Raw genomic sequence first — 17,596 nt, forward strand, 5'->3', positions numbered from 1 at the left:
GAGTTGGAGTCGGCGGGAAAAGTCGATATGGCGGGATAGTACGTACTTAAGCTCCGGGAATCCCACTATATCCGTATCGATAAGAAAACTAACCCCAGCAAGCCCCAGTATCCAAGTGCCAGCAGAGGTAAAAAATTCCAATGGAATTTATATCCTACATGTAAGTGGTCGGCTTCAGCTTCTACAGCGCTCACAATTATCGTCATGCTGCCGAGCAGAGGACTTCCAAGGTCAATCCCAGCCTCAGCGCTGCGGAACACCTGGTCTACTCGGACACAGGTATGACAGCATTTAACAAGTCAATATCTCATATCTCATGAATTACTAACACAACATTCTTCGTCGCCTTATAGCCGATTCGACCTTTGCAAGTTCCCATACGATACTTCTCCCAGGTACAGTCTCGGTCTACGCGATTGAATAGTGTTCGAAATATTTCGTGTGCGCCAACATCACTATTCGGCTCCCGAACAATTGTCGCTGCTACCGCATCCAGCGTATTCGCTCAGCGCTCCGGAGCTTCGCGAAATCTTTCGTTATGGCCCTTCTCTTCTAAGAAGCAGTCTCCAGTCGAAACGGAGCCCGCTTCTACCCCAGAGCCTCTATACACAGAGCCCCCGGCGCCTGTCGAGAATTACGAACGCTTCCCCGAGGAACCCTTAGCAAGTACAACGTCGACTTCTGCTCCGACAGATCACACACAGAGCGCCTTTAGCGACTTGGACCTGACTTCTGTCCTCGATATCCCCGAGCAGATAGGATACCTCAAGAATCTCGGATTAGATTTCGGATGGGGTCCGACATCTTGCTGCGAATGGATCCTCGAACATCTGTACATATACACGGGTATGCCCTGGTGGGCTGCGATCGCCGCGGTGGCTGCCGTATGGCGTCTCATCATGTTCTGGCCTACTTTAACAGCTAGCAAGCACAGCGCGCTGATCCAACAACTCGAAAGGAATCCGGCCTACGCCAAAGCCAAGGAGGAATTTAACGAGGCCGCGTGGAAAACTCGCGACCGCATGGCTCAGATGCGAGCTTCGGAAAAGATGATGAGGTTAAAAAAAGAGACGGGTGCTAGCACATTTCGCATGCTCGCTACGTTCTGGACCGTTCCATTTAGTTTTGGCATGTTTCGACTGCTCCGAGGCATGGCCGCCCTGCCCGTACCCAGCCTTGAGACTGGAGGCTTGGCCTGGTTCACCGATCTGACTGTTCACGATCCTTACTACATTCTACCCATTACTTCTATAGCACTCACGGCTGTTATGTTCAAGGTAAACTTATTGCCAACTCCCTTCGCTAGGACTCCTAGCTAATAGATCATTAGCAAACAAGGGCTGCCAGCTTGTCAAAGGATCCAAAAACCGAAGGTATTACCAAGCTAATGATGTACGGTCTGCCTCCCGTCGTATTCCTCGGCACGGCTTGGCTCCCGGCGGGTGTCCAGTGGTTCTTCCTAATGCTCACCACCGGTTCCATCGTACAGACGTCGGCGACTCTTAACCCAACCATCCGCCGCTTAGCCGGCCTCCCTCCTCTGCCAATGCCAAACCAGGGTGGAGGACTAATCCAGACCGCCGCCGTGGCTACCCCGACGTGGCAAGCACCAACATCTTTTGCCCAGAGATCCGCAAGTGAGGCTACTCAGGGAATCACCGAATCGGCCAAAGGCCTATTAGGCGTTGACAAGCAGAAGGAGGAGTGGAAGAAGGCTCAGGCGTACGAAGAGCGCAGGGCCGCGGAAGAAAAGGAAAAGGCGTACCGGAGGATGGAAGAACTACGCCGGAAACAAGCCGAAAAGGGAGGGTTATGAGAGCACAGTCACCAACTGACGAACGCGATGCGACGGTAGGGGTTGTATCATAGCATAGACGAAGCATCGATCTTGAACCAGATAGAGGCATCTGCTACTGGAAAGATACTGGGCTACGTACACGTGTAGGGTGAGGAATACCCGCAATTGTAATTGCATTGTATATATAAACGTACATTCATGTGCAATACAAAACTCCAAATAGTTCAAGTTGAGACTTTAAGAGAGTCGAATCGCGTATTACTAGGTAGCTATCTATTAGTATCCTATTGGCGAACATGACGAACACTTCTTGTAGAAAACTTCACGAGTCTTAATGATGTTTACTTCTAGGTCTCAGGAATAGTCTTATATTTTGTACAGGTGATTAATTAGCTTTCTCCAGCAATACTATCCTATCCTAATCAAAAAAAGGTTGACCATCTTTTTGTGATCGTGCCGCGACAAAAAAAAAAACCAAAACGCGTGGAGAATTACCAATAATCGCACCAGCAAAGTTGTGTTGCTGCTGCAGTACCGTTTGTATCCGTAGAACGAATATAATATGTTTCTTCCCTCAGCCGCCTACTTCCGTCACTCAGGATGGTCCAAATAGCCTAAGATAGGCAGTATGTTTTCCACCGACCCTCGGAATGGGCGCTCTCTTGCATCGAATGCTAACAAAGGGGGTATGATCCTCAATCTATCAAAACTAGCGACTTTCGCTTTGTGCCGTAATGAACTATAAGACAAGATGATCGAAACGAACAACAGAAGAGTAAACAAGACACGAGATTAAAAATCCCTGGTTAAAATACAGTTCCATCCGAATCGATGAGGATAGGCGGCTCTTTCGTGTTGGGTCGGCTGACCTCTGCGATTTCACGACCACCCTACGTATTGCATTAGCTCTTGTTCAATAATTGTAGGATATAGGCATCATGAAAGCCATATGGGCCATAGCTTACCTTCCAGCTTCCCGCCTCGAGCAGTTGTGCTAGCGTCAGCTCGCCACCGTTGAGATCCTTCTTGAGGGCTTTGTTGACTTCGACTAAGAGCAAATCGAGGAAGCCCACCGTAACACCTCGCCACTCGACAATCACATCGTCGCTCGGTTCGAACATGGGCGCTACCTCGACGCCCTTAGAGCCCGTCCGTCGACAGTAATCGCTATAGTTCTGCAGGCCACGTTCGAGGTCGTCTTGCTTAAGTGTCAATACGCCGAGGTCGATGAACAAGCCTCCGTTTCTGTACTCGGGCAGCCCCGTTAGAAGCTCCGTGCCGGCGAACTGGATCCTAAGGATGTTCTGCATAGGTTGCATTAGAGAGTACGTGAGCCACTGCGTCAACTTGTGGAAAGGCAGTATGGATTCCCACGGAGCGGCGCCCGAGCTTGACTGAGAATTAGGGAACGGAGAGAAACCCGGGGAGCTGGGCGGTGGTGTGTGCTGCGGCATCGAGGAGCACGGCCAAGCGTCACCAAGAGAGACGCCGTCGATAGCCGTCCGCGAAGGAGGCCAGATAGAAGCGAGCCCGGACATGAGCACGTTCCAAAGTACCGGGAGGACAACGATTGGGGACGAAGAAGCCTGTGTTGTCGGATGCGCCAGGAGATAGTCTGCATTCATAACCAGTTAGCCAATGCTAGCGAGAAGATAAAAAGAAAATACAAAAAACGAAACGCGTAGGATATGGAGACAATCACATACCGACCATATTACCTGGCCGTCCATCAGCACCGAAGAAATCCGTCTTCTCGGATAGCGCATCGCTAAGTCGTATCAAGAGCTGTGCTCTACCCTCTAAACCAGCAATTTCGTTGCCCGGGCGTGATTGCATGCCCTTAGCTAACTGCTCGACGGTCAACGTTCGAAGACCCTCCTTATCCACCTGGAACTTGTTGTTCGGATTTCCAGAGAACAGCCCCTATTCGAGATACGATGTTAGCAAAAATCCCTATTCTAAACACCCACCGGTGCAGATTCATGGCGCATTAGCGCATACGTACAGCTTTGAACATCTCCAAGCTCGCAATGGCTAGACCCTCAGATCTCCTGTAGATGCGGCCGTTCTCGGCGCTCTTAAAGCTCCATACGGTACCGGCGCCGGCGTCGAGCAGCACGCTGACGAGGAACAAATCGATTAGGCGACGACACTTCTCGGTACTATCGACGTCCTCGGGAAAAGTCGCCAGCAGGTTGGCGACCCGATCCCGGCCGCCGGCGCAGAAGTGCTGGTACCGACCATGGGGCGGGATCGACGAAAACGGGGCGTCGTAATCTCGCTGTTCTTCCTAGTCAGCAGCAAATTCGTCATACAAAAAAAAAAAAAATAGTAGCTGCACGTCAGCAAAACTGGACGTAGAGTCAGTCTGACCTTGATGATGCCGCACACGAAGGTGGCGACGTCGGGAAACTTGGCCATATCTACGTCGAAATGGTTAAGATTGTTGCGCAAGGCCTTGTCGGTCACGATCTTGGACCGCTCGCGGACGGAGCCCAAACTTCTCAGGTAACCGGCGGCATCGAGGACTGGATCCGGAGGCTTAGGTAGGTTGATTCTAGGCATGAGATGCGGTGTCATCGGAGTCATCGGGGTCATAGGAGTCGGAGGTACGCTGCCAGCTGATGCGCGATGATTGCTGTAAGATTGCGACTGTACTCTGGAATTGCTGGCTGATGAACCTTTGATGTTGGAGCTTTCCGAGTTCAAGCTGGCCGTGTCGTTTGCCCCGTTGGAAGCGGAAGCGTTGACTGGCTTAGGCGTCTTAGGTTTTCTCGAGAAGAGACCCATACTGCCCGTTATAGGTCGTGTAATGGATGTACACGTTACGTATGTATGAGGTATGTATGTATGTATGCCCAATTGCTTTTGTTTTGTTTCTTATCTCTGCTGTGTCCCTCCACTCGTCTCGGTCTTTTCATGCGTGACGAACGCCCTTTTTTCCCCTTCTTGTACGTTTCTTATTTTTTTTATTTAATTTTTTTCCCTTCTGTCTTAGGTTGGAAGTACGTGGTTGGCTAGTTAGCAAGTTTGGGTGTAAGTATAGCCGGGAAAGTCAACCAGATTAAGCAATCAGATCGACCGGATCAGCACCACGAACGGGGGGGAGGACTGGGAAAGACAGGAGGGGTAGGTACCCGTAACTATGAAAGCTAAGGTACTGGCTAAGGTGGGCTAAAGGTTGTCCAAGGGCCAAGGGCTAAGGTATTATAAAGGGGGAGGGGCCATTTATTCGATTTTGGGCAGGTCTACTTTACATAGGTACCCTAGCCAAGACAGTTAAAATAGTTATGTAGGTACATAAGCTCACTATTCCTTGTAGTTTCTAATGGTACCTTATTTCGACAGGGCAATCGGGACAGCTTCCAGCCAAAGAGGGTGGAGAAAAAAGGGCGGTTGTGGGGGAGAGGTTAGAAGAGAAGAAAAAATTAGATAAAAAAAGGTCCAGGGGGGAATCTGCCTGAATAAGAGAATAAAATGAGCGATGCTGCCGATGTTTGTTTGTTATTTGGTCGTTTGTTTTCAAATATCAACTTGAAGCTGAACAGAAAGAAGAGTTGAGGAATTCGACACAAGCAAAAAGGAGAATAACCTTGGGTGCATGATGCATTGCTACCTAGGGACATATGCGCATGTACGTCGCATGTAAGTACGGCTCGTATGGTGATAGGTTGACATTGTATAGTGTTGTAGTATAATACGTAGACCGATAGCTCGGATAGGCAATAAGCAAAAGCCGTAACTAGGGATCTAGAACGAAGGAATGTGATAGATAGCGGCCCGGTCGTCTATGCATTTTCTTTTTTATCGACGGCTTCGATATAAAAACATCCGGCTAACAGACGTCGTATGATCGCCTACAGGCCTACTAAATATGCAGATACGTAGTAAAATACCCCAAGAAGCTTCCAGGAACGTATGCTTAAGATTGAACTCTTAAGATTGAAGCCTACCTATATCACAGTGTTTAAACTTTCATACCCTCAGGAGATCGATCCAGCAGTGGAGCTTCTCGCCGGGATTCATCAGGGATTCATCAGGATCAACAGGAACCGCCGAACTGGCAGACTGGGGACGGGGAAGACCAGGGATGTCAGGGGCCAACCATATAAACTCTCAAGGGGGACCCGGTCTAGCTAATCTTCTGATTTGTTTCCCGTCCTTCGGACGCCTCGCACATACATACCTACTGAAATGTCAGCAAGGGTTGATAGCTCCGTTAGGGGTTTGGCCAAGTAAATCTTCTCTCTCTGCTCGCGTTAAGGACCTTGGTATTTTGACCAAGATGAAACGAGAATATGCCTCCTCGATGTTAACTGGTGTATATACGTAGCAGCCAGATGATGATATTTCTACCCGACGTAATTTCACATGTTTGGTCGTCGATATCCATCTTCATCTCTTTCCCGGCCCGAACAACTACGGTTCCCGTATAATCATATGAGATAATCATATTAGAGTGAGACTCTTCGATATTGTTCAATAGCGCTCTTTTCATACCTAACTTAGCTCAACTTTGGGTAGTATTTTACCAGAGGAGCGGGATGACATGCAGATATGTGACCCTGCCGTAGTAGAATCCAAGCTTTGTCGTCGGAAGTTGTGTATGAAATATCTGCTAGTCGTTGCTTATTATCTCTAGCATTGCTTTTGTTAGTTAATGAATATTCATCACACTTAGCTCATCGTCAAGTCATCACTCCTCCCTGTAAATATGCTGGGATTGATGTCTGTTCCCTTTTGTCTGTTCTCTCTTGCGCACAAGCGCTTTTTCTACCCGCGCCATGGACGCAATCATTATGGCGCCATTTGATCGTCCAATCAAAATATCCTCCCTGCGCCTCATCTTTGCTTAATTAAGGCTTCGGCACGCATCAACGGAGACATATCCGGCAACGTCATTGGGGTAAGATACTCCTAATACGATTGTTTACATTCGGTCTGGAAGCAAATCCTTACGATTACTTCAAGTTGCCGTTTGTATCACAGCGATACTTCGGAGTCTCTTCTGCTTCGCGCTGCCCTAAGATCAAAATTTTACAGTCGAGCCGCAAGCTTCCAGAATCGTATGACTACTTCGGTTGGCCCCTAGCTAGTAGAATAGACCATCGCTAGCATGACAGCCATGGCGCGACCGGATCAAGCATCCGCCGGTCCCAATAGGATCGAAAGTCGAAGCAAGACATTATAACTTGCGGGGAAGGATGGTAAATGCAGACCTCGGGTCCATCCTCCTCGGGCAATTATATACATGGCAGATCCAGGCGGTCGGTTCTTCCACCAAGACAGCTTCGACTAAAGACTTAGTCTCCAGTGTAGCTCGACGCGAACACCTCTTTGAGGACGACGGCTCCGAGGTAGCGGCCACACTGGTTCGGTACTAGAGGTTGCCTGTGCAAGGAACAGACGCTCTATCCATGTTTTGCCATGCTCTCGAGCGCATAGAATACCCATGCCTCGCATACTTCTGCAGGAACGAACCAGAGACCGGCTTTTAGATCTACATATCGTCGGCTAGATCCATATAAAGCGATTGCCCGTTCGTACGGCAATATTCGTATAAGACATGAACTCTACAGTTACGTCCAGTGCTTGCTCTATCTACAAACTGTAGAGAGAAGATAGACAGCAGACTCGAATTAACATCCGTCAAGACCTAGATATAGGAAAGACGTACGCCTCAATAATAGCGTCTTGTCAAGCAGTGCAAGACTTGACGGTGATTAGAATACGCTAAGAACCCGAAGCCTTTACCTACATCCACCTAGCTACAGTGCGCAACAGAATAGTATACTGGTTCCGGTTCCATACTATCGAATCATGGGGCTTTAGGACTTGATCTAATCACTAAGAGGCTGAGGCCTTAAGAAGGAATAGGATCGCAGGATTTTTGTCTTTGTCTAGAGTACCTATGTAGGCGATCACTCTTGTGGCGTTGACTGTCTTAGCTCTCCGGCTAAGAAGCAGTTCATGAGAGACAGAAACGGGCACAGCCGCCTCGCTCCTGACTCTGCAATGATTGCCTAAATAGGCTACGGACTACCTAAGCCAAAGCCTACTCGAGATATCAATCTCATCTCTTCAGCCGGACTCCTCAACTCTAGAACTATTCTCATGCTACCGCGTGGGTACCAGATCGCGCCGTGAACGCATCCAGGTCCTTTAGACCAGTCTCGAGAACATCTAGCTTCTTCGCAAGCTCGGCGCGCTCCTTGACAGTTCCGTCGTCCTCAGATCCCAGCTTCTCGACGTCTTCGTCGGAGAGATCCCACACAACGTCCGGAGAGAATCTAAGCATTGACAGTCAGTACGTTATTGGCATCTAGGTATTTTAATGGTATACTTACACGTTTGGTAGGCATTGAATTAGGCAAGTCTCTATGGCATTGACGCTGACATCGTCAATGAACTTTTTCAGCGCAACCTATAGATTATTAGCACCAGCCCTAAACGTCGACGGCTCATAGAATAGGCATACCTGGTAATACGCCGCGGCAACATCAGCCGCGAGTGAGGCGGAGTATTCCTTAACATTAGGCCGCGTCCCATGTTGCAAGTGGAGGAGAAGGCAATGCAAATTCACATTAGCTGAGGGCGGTGCAGTCTTCGTTGTATATTTGCAGGCTTCATTCGATAGGTCATCAAACTTCCGGTCATGACGCTTGGTCTGGATATCTTGCACCGTTTCCGTCAGGTAGTCGTTATAAGTGATGGGATGAATTGATAGGTGAGGTTCTAGTAGTTCATCAACCTTGTCCTTCAGATCACCCCGGAGGCGATGCAGCGCCGGTTGGATATGATGCTTCATGAGGCGCGTCTTGGTGTTGCTATCGCAGATCTCCGTGGTAATCCTGTTGAAAGTGCTAGCTGCGGCCTCATGAATCTGCTCGACAAGATTCTGCGTGATTGACTCCCAAGGCTTGCACTGCCTGCTGAAAAGGTCACCGACTACAAGGGGATTGAACGTGCCAGGAAGCTCGCGGCCTCGGCATTCTATCATTAGCTCCTTTACCACTTCGAGGTAATCTAGTCTCATCATATATCTTCTCAGCGATGTTCTGGTCGGCTGCAGGTCATCTTCGACGATTTCTAGGGCGTGACCGTCAATGCGCATCTTTTCGGCATAGTCACTGAGAATCTTCTGCACATGCGCCCGCAAACGTCTTTCGAAAGCGTCCCGCTGACCGGGGAAAGACTCGAAAAACTGATCGGCGTATACCCCGTCGATGGCTGCCTGGACCAGTTTGGACAAGACGCTGCTGATCCGCTGGAGATAAGTATGCTTCTCTCTCATGGTGCTGCGGGCTTTTCCAAGCAGCGCTAGCTTATTCTTGCAGTCCTTGATCCCGGCCTGTACCTCGGTCTTGACGCCTGGAAGCTCGGTCTGGATCTGCTTCCACAGGATATCACGTAGCCGAGACCTCAGAGATTTCACGCCAAGGTTTGACCCGTCGAGGGTGTTCCAAATAGAGTCGGCAAAGAACTCCTCCTCTCTCTTGTCTCTCTCTTCAATCGTGTCGTTGGCAGTGGCGTGGCTCCTGTTGCGTAGAACATGCCAACCGAGATGTAGCTTCACGTTCTGATTCTGTGCCAGCTCTACATAATACCGCTCACTATCGGAGTCTCTGTCAATTTTGTCGGGCTTCGTGATGAGACCTAGCGTCCTCAAGCCAGACGGGTCGATCTCCCGAGCGAATTTGGTTACCGGCTGGTTAGCAAACGGGTTATCGGCCGCAACAACGGCGAGTATAATGCTACGGCGCTGTCGCATATAAGACACTACAAGGTCTTGGACTAAAGCAGCGTCGTCGTCTGACTGGTTCTTGTCAGAGGCGCCAAATAGGCCTGGCAAGTCAACCAGCGTCAAGTTGGGCGCTGTCGGGGACGTGCTCTCTATCCGCAGGATATCCGTGCTGAAGATCTTGGACCCCTCCCCAACTAAGCCCATGGCCGCCTTGGCGGCTTCGATAATCTTCGGGAAGTCATTTTGGTCCTTCGTCTTCCCGGTGAATGATAACAAGCGAGCTCTCTCGTTCTTGTTTCTGTTAGCGCTGGGCTGAATGTGTACCTTGATCTCCGGTTTATCGCCGCGGCGGAGAATCAATTCCGTTGCGAAACGGGTGCACAAGCCTTCCGCAGTCGGGAAGGCGATTCCGGAAATTGATTCAAGCGTGGAGCTTTTTCCGGATGACTGACTACCGCACACGATGATCTGAGGTAGGTCCACATAGTGACTGACGCCGTGGGACCTAAGAGAGTCAACAATGTCGAGGAGATCTCGGTGGTTACTAGATTGTATCAAACCGGAAGTCTTCTGGGAGATGTCTTGGGCAAGGTCGATGGCCATCTTGGAGTGTTTGCTCTTCTGTTTCCGTGTCATCGAGCCTGGAAGAAGAAGTAGTGGAGAAGAACACGGAATAAGTTAATCTCAAGATTTTATCCTGGGAGGCGCGAGCTTAAAGATTGCATCCACAGATAAACGACTAATCTCAGGCGCGCATATCTCGGATGCAAGAAAAAGATGTCAGATTAGATCTATCCTTGTTGACGGGACAACGATCTCACCCATGCACAATGCAAGATAAATAAGCTTTGAATAAGGTAACTGAGTGGATACAAAAACCGTTCTATTGGGGCCTGGGCAAAGAGGAAAGTCCAACTAGTAGTTTGATAGCTCCTACAAAGGTATCCAATGTTTTTATGGTGTTTATATGTACCTATAAAACTTGACCCAAACTTGAAAGCTACATGTAGTGACCATCGTCTTTATCCCAGCGTTGCACTCATATCCCTTAGACGTACCTAAGTATATTATTCAGGACATACCATTACTCCTACCTTCTATCCGAGAAAAAGAAGTGACATATCGCTTAAAGAGCGTTTGTGTGATGTAAAATAAGATCGATGTACATTAATCAATGCCTGACCGCTAGGCAACTAAATAATCAGGGTTTCCCTTACGATGATCTATGCCACTTAATATTTTAAAGGTTACATACAACATCATGAGTATTAAGGAGATGCTGGCTAAGCTTGCTGATTCAATGGTGGCTAATATGTATAAATATGTGCATATCTAATATAAGTAATCTAAAGTTGATGGTGATACTGCTTATGAGCGCCTATCAAGTGCCTCGGGACGTTCAAAAGTTATAGATTTTCGATTATCCAGTCTGGGAAATTTATCAAACTACAACGTCTGAGCCCCAACCTTCACATATATTTGTGGTAGCATAAGAGAGGTAGTTAGTTTTAAGTCAGCACTGTTATCAAAAGGGGTTCCCTTTTGATTTTTTATTGGCTGTGATTCAACGCCCTGGAATTTCTTTATGTCTTCTGTATTGGTCACATATAATAAGTTGAAGTTGGGCAGGAGGAGAAAGGCACCTAAGATATAAAAGCTATATGATATAAAAGCTGTGAAATATACCCTTACACCCTTGTTAAATGCTAGAACCTCCAGTAACTCCCTAGGTACCTACACCAGGTAGGCTCTAAGCTTACATACATCGCCTAATAACTGTGAATTTGAAAAGGAGCTCATATCTCAAGAGTAACTGCATCTGGAACTGGTCTGGGATTACGAAAGGGAGTTGATTCTCAAGGACTGCGGGACTGCCTGCAGCTGTCTTTTACCCTAACGGCGTGGATCATCTGACAAAAAATATCTAAACGTTTCTCTGTGTGCCTAATACATGGTTGCTATGATTTGGGTAGGTACCTGTTACATGTATCTTGTCACGGCGGCCCGGCCCCGGCCCCAGGACCTGTCGTTCTTTCCTCCAAGGTACATATAACGTTTGGCACCTGCCACTAAGTTGTAGTTTTGTATTGCTCAGCTGCTGCACTTAACATGTAGGCACCCCGCTTTACCTTTCGTTCCTGCAGCAGCTGAACGCCGTAGGGCTGCTAAAACGTCACGCTTAGCACTTGCCGGTTCGTCAACCCCTACGGACGTAGTTGCCATTGATGCCTGTAAACAATAGTTTAATTCGGATTTCTTCTAGACTCTCATCGCCGATTTTAATTTTCTACCTTGCACAATTAAACTCGACGAATTCTTTTTGAACATAAATTCACCAATATTTGTCCAAGGGGGACCTTTTGGTGGCTGACGCGGGAAGCGATCAATCAAGATGTCTTTCGGCAATCTCCCTTTCGAGCTGGCCAAGGAGGTGGGAAATTATCTCGACGATAAAGACTTGTCTTCCCTCTCTCGGACCTGTAGAGACCTCCATAATCTATTCACAGACGCCTTGTACAGTCGACACCAACTCGACCACGAACTCATGTATTACTCTGTCGAAGGCGGGAACATAGGCGCCGTGAGATACTTACTCGAAGCTCACGCCAGTCCCAACATTGCCATGTCCTCGGTACAAAACAGACAGTCATTGGGTGCATTTCCCCTAAATACTCTCGGCCCACGAACCAGTATAGATCTGCTCAAACCTGGGCAACCTAATCCAAGCCGCCGTGGTGGACCTCGTGTTCGACTCCTACCAAACTACTGGACTCCCTTGCACGTCGCTGCGAGCATGGGAAGAGATGACATGGTTGACCTTTTACTTCAGCATAAGGCCAAGATTAGCGTATTCTCCAAAGGATTTTGCGGTTGTTCCCTGCCAAACGAGGATCTGGAATTCAATGCAGAGAACCATGTTACCCCTCTATGGACGCCTCTTCATACCGCAATCTGTCACGGGCATGAATCGACGGCGAGACTCCTACTATCTCACGGAGCCTCAACCAACGTCTCTCGGAATTCTCTTCGCGTCACTGCTCTCCATACGGCCTGCTGGTCTAACAATGCTCCTATAATCCGATTCCTTCTGAACGAAGGCCATCAGACAAATATCAATGTCCGAGACCAAAAGGGTTACACGCCTATGGCGTACGCGTACTATGCTGATAGTTGGCGCTCTATTTATTTCCTAGCGCATGCTGGGGCTTCGCTGAACATCACCCTGGGACCCTACAACCTTGTCGAACATGCCTGCCTTCGTAGTCGGTTTTACGACGCCCTTCGATTTATCAACTTAGGCATGGACTTGGATAAATCTTCCGTTGTGAACCTCGAGGTTATGGATACGGCTTCAGCATTGCTGTTCCGTTGCTGCAAATTTGAGGTCCCGCAGAGCAGGAGTCTATGGAAAGGTTTCCGTATCAGCCACGAGGGAGAGTCGGATCAGGAGGAGTTCAGAACCGACGTCATTCAAGCCCTTATCTTCGCAGGTGCTGACGCAGGGGTTCGATGCCAAGAAACCATGCCCGATCGCAGCACCAGGATCACGACCCCGCTCATAGTTGCTTCTCAGTATGGCCTCGATGAGGTTGTCAAAACCTTGCTCGACGCGGGTGCCGATATCGAAGCGGTGGATGACGGTGGTAATACTGCCTTGATGATGTTTTGTAGATACGAAGGAAGGTTTCATCAGAGGTCCGAGGAGGCGAAGCTAAGCACTATGACAACACTACTAACCCATAAGCCGCAAAGTTTTGATAATATCCGCCGGGCTCTGAAGACGGCCTTGAGATGCTCTCTCAACACGCAGATGGTGGAACTGCTTATCAAACACGCGAGTCCTGGCATCTTGGATGACGAGGGCAGCTCTGAACTACTCATGGAGGCGTTGAGTCATGTAAACTATGCCATTGCCGATTTTCTTATGGAGAGCGGACTCAGAAAGCCCACTTCGGTAGAGATCGACTCCATCATAGCCAAGTCAGCGAGATCTGAAAAGACCACGGTTATGGCTTATCTTTCAAGGTTTCCGCAATCATACGATCTGCTAAGGGACCCGAACCGTCTTCTCGACTACATCAGGAAGGGACATACCGAATGCGCCCGGTTTATGATCAAGCTCGAAATGCCGGCTAGCTGCGAGATCTTTCTAGTAGAAGCCTGCGGGACCGGTAATTCCGAGATTGTTGGTCTGCTTCTGAAGAAGGGAGCCGATCCGAACCGATCCTCTGGCACTGATCTTCCTCTAGTCAAAGCTATTTTAGGAAATCATCCACTTGTTGTTCGTCTGCTTTTAGATCACGGCGCTATCACTAGCCGCCGGGACTTTGATGCCTTGAACCTCGCAATCGTACGCGGTAAGAAAGATGCCGTCAGCGCGATTCTCGCCCACCCCAGCTACCGAGCGACCGAATCGGAGCGCACTGCCTATCTGGAAGCTGCTTGTTGCGCGAGCCCAGCTGCGTTCGGCCGAGGCGAGATATTGGGTTTGATACTAGAATCCGCAAGCCCTAACGTGGTACTACCGATGGCCGCTGCAACGCCTTTGCACATGTGTATAGCGCGAGGTCAGGATGATTCGATCCGCGTCTTGCTCAACGCCGGCGCGAATATACACATGCAACTCGGTCCGGACGACTGCTCATCGGCAGCTGCTATGAATCGCTTTTGGGGAACGACGCCGCTAGAATGGGCGATCAAAAATTCGCCCATCTATGTGATCGCTAACGTGCTGCGTACCGGTAGTTTTCTGGACCTCCAGGTTCGTTTCACTCTACGCGAGTTTTGCCACCCGCGACAAGAGGCGGCGCAACTGCGCTATATCCGAGCCGCTTGTCGGAGATACGACCCGGAGGTAATTGGACTCCTACTTCGACACGAGATCCCCCTCCAACTACGCGACAACGAGGGAAATTCTTTCTTGATGATATTCTGCCAAACTATCGTGAGCATCTGGCAGTCCGAAGATCCGGACCGGCGGGCAGATTCGACCGGTGAGAAGTCAGCTAGATGCATCATCGCCCTGCTCAAGGGCGGCGGCGATCCGCAGAATATAAGCAACCCGCAGCAGAAAAACAACGAAGGCGTCTCCGCCTTAGATTATATACGTCGCATCATGACTTACGAAGGACCTAGCCACTTTCACCAGGTGGTTGCAAAGGCGTGGAATAGGGAACTGATCCTCGACGACGAAGGCGTCCGCGAGAGAGGTTAGCAATGTAGCCGAAGTTGCTTCAAGTACGTCCGGAATCGAACCCTCGTCGAGTATCTAAGCAACCGCGCTCGTTCAGACTTTGCATCAGACGAATAGTATGTGGTACGATCCTAACTCGTAGCCGACCTTGCGAACGTTTTGCATGTATTAATAGCTTCCTGTTTATTTGCTCATCGGTTAGTCTATTTTATGTAGCCTTTAGGTACGAGTTTGGCCGAACCGCCCCCGAACGGACTCTCCCGAACCTAGGTAGCTAGCTAGGTAGATAATTCGACGAACGCGCTGACTTACAATACGACACCGGACATCGCTAAGTTCTACCCAACTCCTTAAAAGGCGTGCCTAGTACTAGATGAACTAACATACCTAAGCTAATAACTTTGAGCTTGACTAACTTGTAGAAAACGGCGATGCTTCCAGCAATAACCGCCCACATGTTAAGTAGGTATATTTAAGTAACGATTGAACCTCTGGTTCGTATAATGTAGCGTATAAACTCCCGTCTCCCTCAATCGGACAGCCCAGACTTACTTAATATTTACCTAGATAACTAGCTCGAAAAATTTTCGTTGTTCTGGTCGACTTTGTAAGATGGATCAGAGGTTTATCAGCATGTCAACCACGAACGAAATCGGGTCGCGTTGCTAATAACAGCGCATCGTAATATCAGCCTCGATAAATTGTCAACTCAACTTTCGCATCTGTTCCTCCATGTATTCTGAGTGGAGTGTAGTTACGGGATTTGATATCTCGCCCATTACCGTCTGAACCCGGTCGAGTAGGAACGGTCCTGGATTGCACTCGTTATGGTCGACCCGGGAATTATCGGCTGCACCAATATCGTGGATGATGATGTTGGTCATCTTCGAGTAAACGGCCATCACACTCTCCTCTACTTCATCCGCGTCGGGGAGCGGCCAGAGACCCGCCCTTATCAAGCAGAAGGTTATAGAACCGAGAATCATGGACTCGCACCTGTGAGGGCCCATCCAAACGGCGTGGCGGCACCACCTTGGCTTCTCGTCGACCACAGCAAGGTTTTCAATCATCTCCCCAAATATACCCAGCAAAGCTCGCAGCGTCTGGATACGAATCGTCGAGATACGTTCTATGGCACTATTAGTCCAACGTCAAGAGCTAACCCTTCTCCGGAACGAGTCTTACCGATGATATCGGGCGGATATTGAATTTCGTCCGCTCCGGTAGAAAATATTGACGCCTCACACTCTAGCACCATCCTCCTGGATAAAGCCGTGAAGGTATTTTTCCAGCCCAGCTCCCACGATATCCATAATATCTTGGGCATCAGCTCTTTCGATTCTCTCTCCAACTTTTCTACCGCCGCCATCCACTTATTTGACCAGGGACCTAGGGTGCGCGTAGCATCGTAAAAGTGCGACAACACGGTCAAATCATACAGCTCGTCGACGGAAAGCATCTTTGGTATCTGCTCAAAGTGCCCGTGCGCAATGGAAAGAAGCACTGCCATCGCTGCAGGCTTGTCTTCGGGGAGGTTCACGATCCAATCATCCGCATCCTTGGCTTGATTGGATCGCCCTTCTGAGAAATCACCGTACAACATACGGTCAAAGACTGGCGATGCACGCGCGAGAGACCTAGAACAGGCAGTGAAGATGATGGCCGAGGAATCGCGATCCTGTCCGATTCTAAGTTTGACGTCACCACGACGATCGAATTCTGTAAGCTGAGCTGACATGTCTACCTAGGAATTGGTCCCGACGGCTTAGGTAGGGTCTCGAATTAGGATCGGCAGACGCATCCTAATATACGTCGACCTGGGATTGCTTAAGCAGAATATTCAACACTGCCTACGACGGACGGTCTCGTATCGGAGTTTAGTCGTAGGCTGAGCCCATCGCCAAGAAAAGTCTAGGCTATCCGCCGAGATAGCGAGCAGTAAGTGCTGGTCTAAATAAGCAACTAAGGAGCCCCCTAAAGCATAAAACACAGCCCTATTATAACAGGCCTCGGGGTGGCGCAGGAACCAGGCACACAGTATCCCCGGCCTGCTTGCGTATCATTCACTTGACGCATTTCGAGGCTAGGCGTAGTGATGCTAAGTTAAATTCTCGTGCGCTACTTTCCTCCCTCTGCAATGCTGATAGTTTTAATACGGCGAGCATAGCATTTTAACGGGCATGCAACCTGAGTTAGGTAGGGTGCTTATAGCCTTTGAGGCTTGGTCGCTGCTACCGGGATAATGGACAGCGCATAGTTCAACGCAGCCAAGATACGTGAGAAATCGCGTATCGTGTTAGCTACCTAAATAGGGGCCATCCCTTTTAACGATGCTAGCAAAGTTTGTCTCCTACCATATCGTCGCTTCTATTTCCATATCGAAACAAATTGGACCTGAACCAGAAGCATCTACCGAAGATACCTAAACTTCGTTCTTTCAAGCAGGAGGCATCCGTGGTCGAATTGATAACGCCTTGTAGCTGAGCTAATGGCTTCGGCATGGATAATACAGGACTGCCTCTGTATAGATTCGTGTTATTGTCCTCGAATGCCCGACGAGTGCTTGAAATGCAGCCCATGATATAATGCTGGTCGAGACTTATAGCAGCCACTGGAGCTGACTGTACGTGTATACGCTGAGACAGGCGAATGCCATTCAGTTGAAAAGACGAAGGGCGAAAGGTGCTGGATTTATCTCGAGTATTACATATGATACGTAGTAAAGACCAAAGTTAACCAGATTGGTACAGTATTGGTACAGTATCTCTTGTGATTTCTATTAATTCCAGGCTGTCGCAACTTGGCGGTAGCATTTAAAGTTATGCTGCTTTAGACCAGGACGACAGCCTTCAACTTAGTG

General features: G+C 49.0%; 5 protein-coding genes across 5 annotated transcripts; 2 read left to right on the top strand and 3 right to left on the bottom strand.

Annotated features, from left to right (window-relative positions):
• Positions 1-121: 121 nt before the first annotated feature.
• F5Y00DRAFT_236415 (60Kd inner membrane protein-domain-containing protein) lies at positions 122-2,119 on the top strand. Its single transcript, XM_048007700.1, has 3 exons — positions 122-279; positions 354-1,277; positions 1,331-2,119. Exons 1-3 carry the CDS (start codon positions 205-207, stop codon positions 1,814-1,816), a joined length of 1,485 nt encoding a protein of 494 aa, XP_047864964.1. The 5' UTR covers positions 122-204; the 3' UTR covers positions 1,817-2,119.
• A 32-nt stretch (positions 2,120-2,151) lies between these two features.
• F5Y00DRAFT_72397 (DUF1688-domain-containing protein) lies at positions 2,152-5,172 on the bottom strand. The gene is made up of 5 exons (XM_048014068.1): positions 4,172-5,172; positions 3,804-4,079; positions 3,505-3,721; positions 2,764-3,413; positions 2,152-2,688 (listed from the first exon to the last, which is right to left on the bottom strand). Exons 1-5 carry the CDS (start codon positions 4,586-4,588, stop codon positions 2,605-2,607), a joined length of 1,644 nt encoding a protein of 547 aa, XP_047864965.1. The 5' UTR covers positions 4,589-5,172; the 3' UTR covers positions 2,152-2,604.
• Positions 5,173-7,910: 2,738 nt separating this feature from the next.
• Positions 7,911-10,145, bottom strand: F5Y00DRAFT_253012 (P-loop containing nucleoside triphosphate hydrolase protein; the record flags this gene model as incomplete). Its single annotated transcript, XM_048009993.1, has 3 exons — positions 7,911-8,088; positions 8,146-8,222; positions 8,277-10,145. 3 exons carry the CDS (start codon positions 10,143-10,145, stop codon positions 7,911-7,913), a joined length of 2,124 nt encoding a protein of 707 aa, XP_047864966.1.
• A 1,110-nt stretch (positions 10,146-11,255) lies between these two features.
• Positions 11,256-15,070, top strand: F5Y00DRAFT_236424 (ankyrin). The gene is made up of 2 exons (XM_048007701.1): positions 11,256-14,852; positions 14,939-15,070. The coding sequence occupies exon 1, from the start codon at positions 11,935-11,937 to the stop codon at positions 14,755-14,757; it is 2,823 nt and encodes a 940-aa protein (XP_047864967.1). The 5' UTR covers positions 11,256-11,934; the 3' UTR covers positions 14,758-14,852; positions 14,939-15,070.
• Positions 15,071-15,098: 28 nt separating this feature from the next.
• On the bottom strand, positions 15,099-16,771 carry F5Y00DRAFT_72462 (uncharacterized protein). The gene is made up of 2 exons (XM_048014069.1): positions 15,922-16,771; positions 15,099-15,865 (listed from the first exon to the last, which is right to left on the bottom strand). The coding sequence occupies exons 1-2, from the start codon at positions 16,472-16,474 to the stop codon at positions 15,441-15,443; spliced, it is 978 nt and encodes a 325-aa protein (XP_047864968.1). The 5' UTR covers positions 16,475-16,771; the 3' UTR covers positions 15,099-15,440.
• Positions 16,772-17,596: the final 825 nt, after the last annotated feature.

Source organism: Daldinia vernicosa, assembly GCF_022497035.1.
Source record: "Daldinia vernicosa strain CBS 139.73 unplaced genomic scaffold F5Y00scaffold_22, whole genome shotgun sequence".
Lineage (NCBI taxonomy): Eukaryota > Fungi > Ascomycota > Sordariomycetes > Xylariales > Hypoxylaceae > Daldinia > Daldinia vernicosa.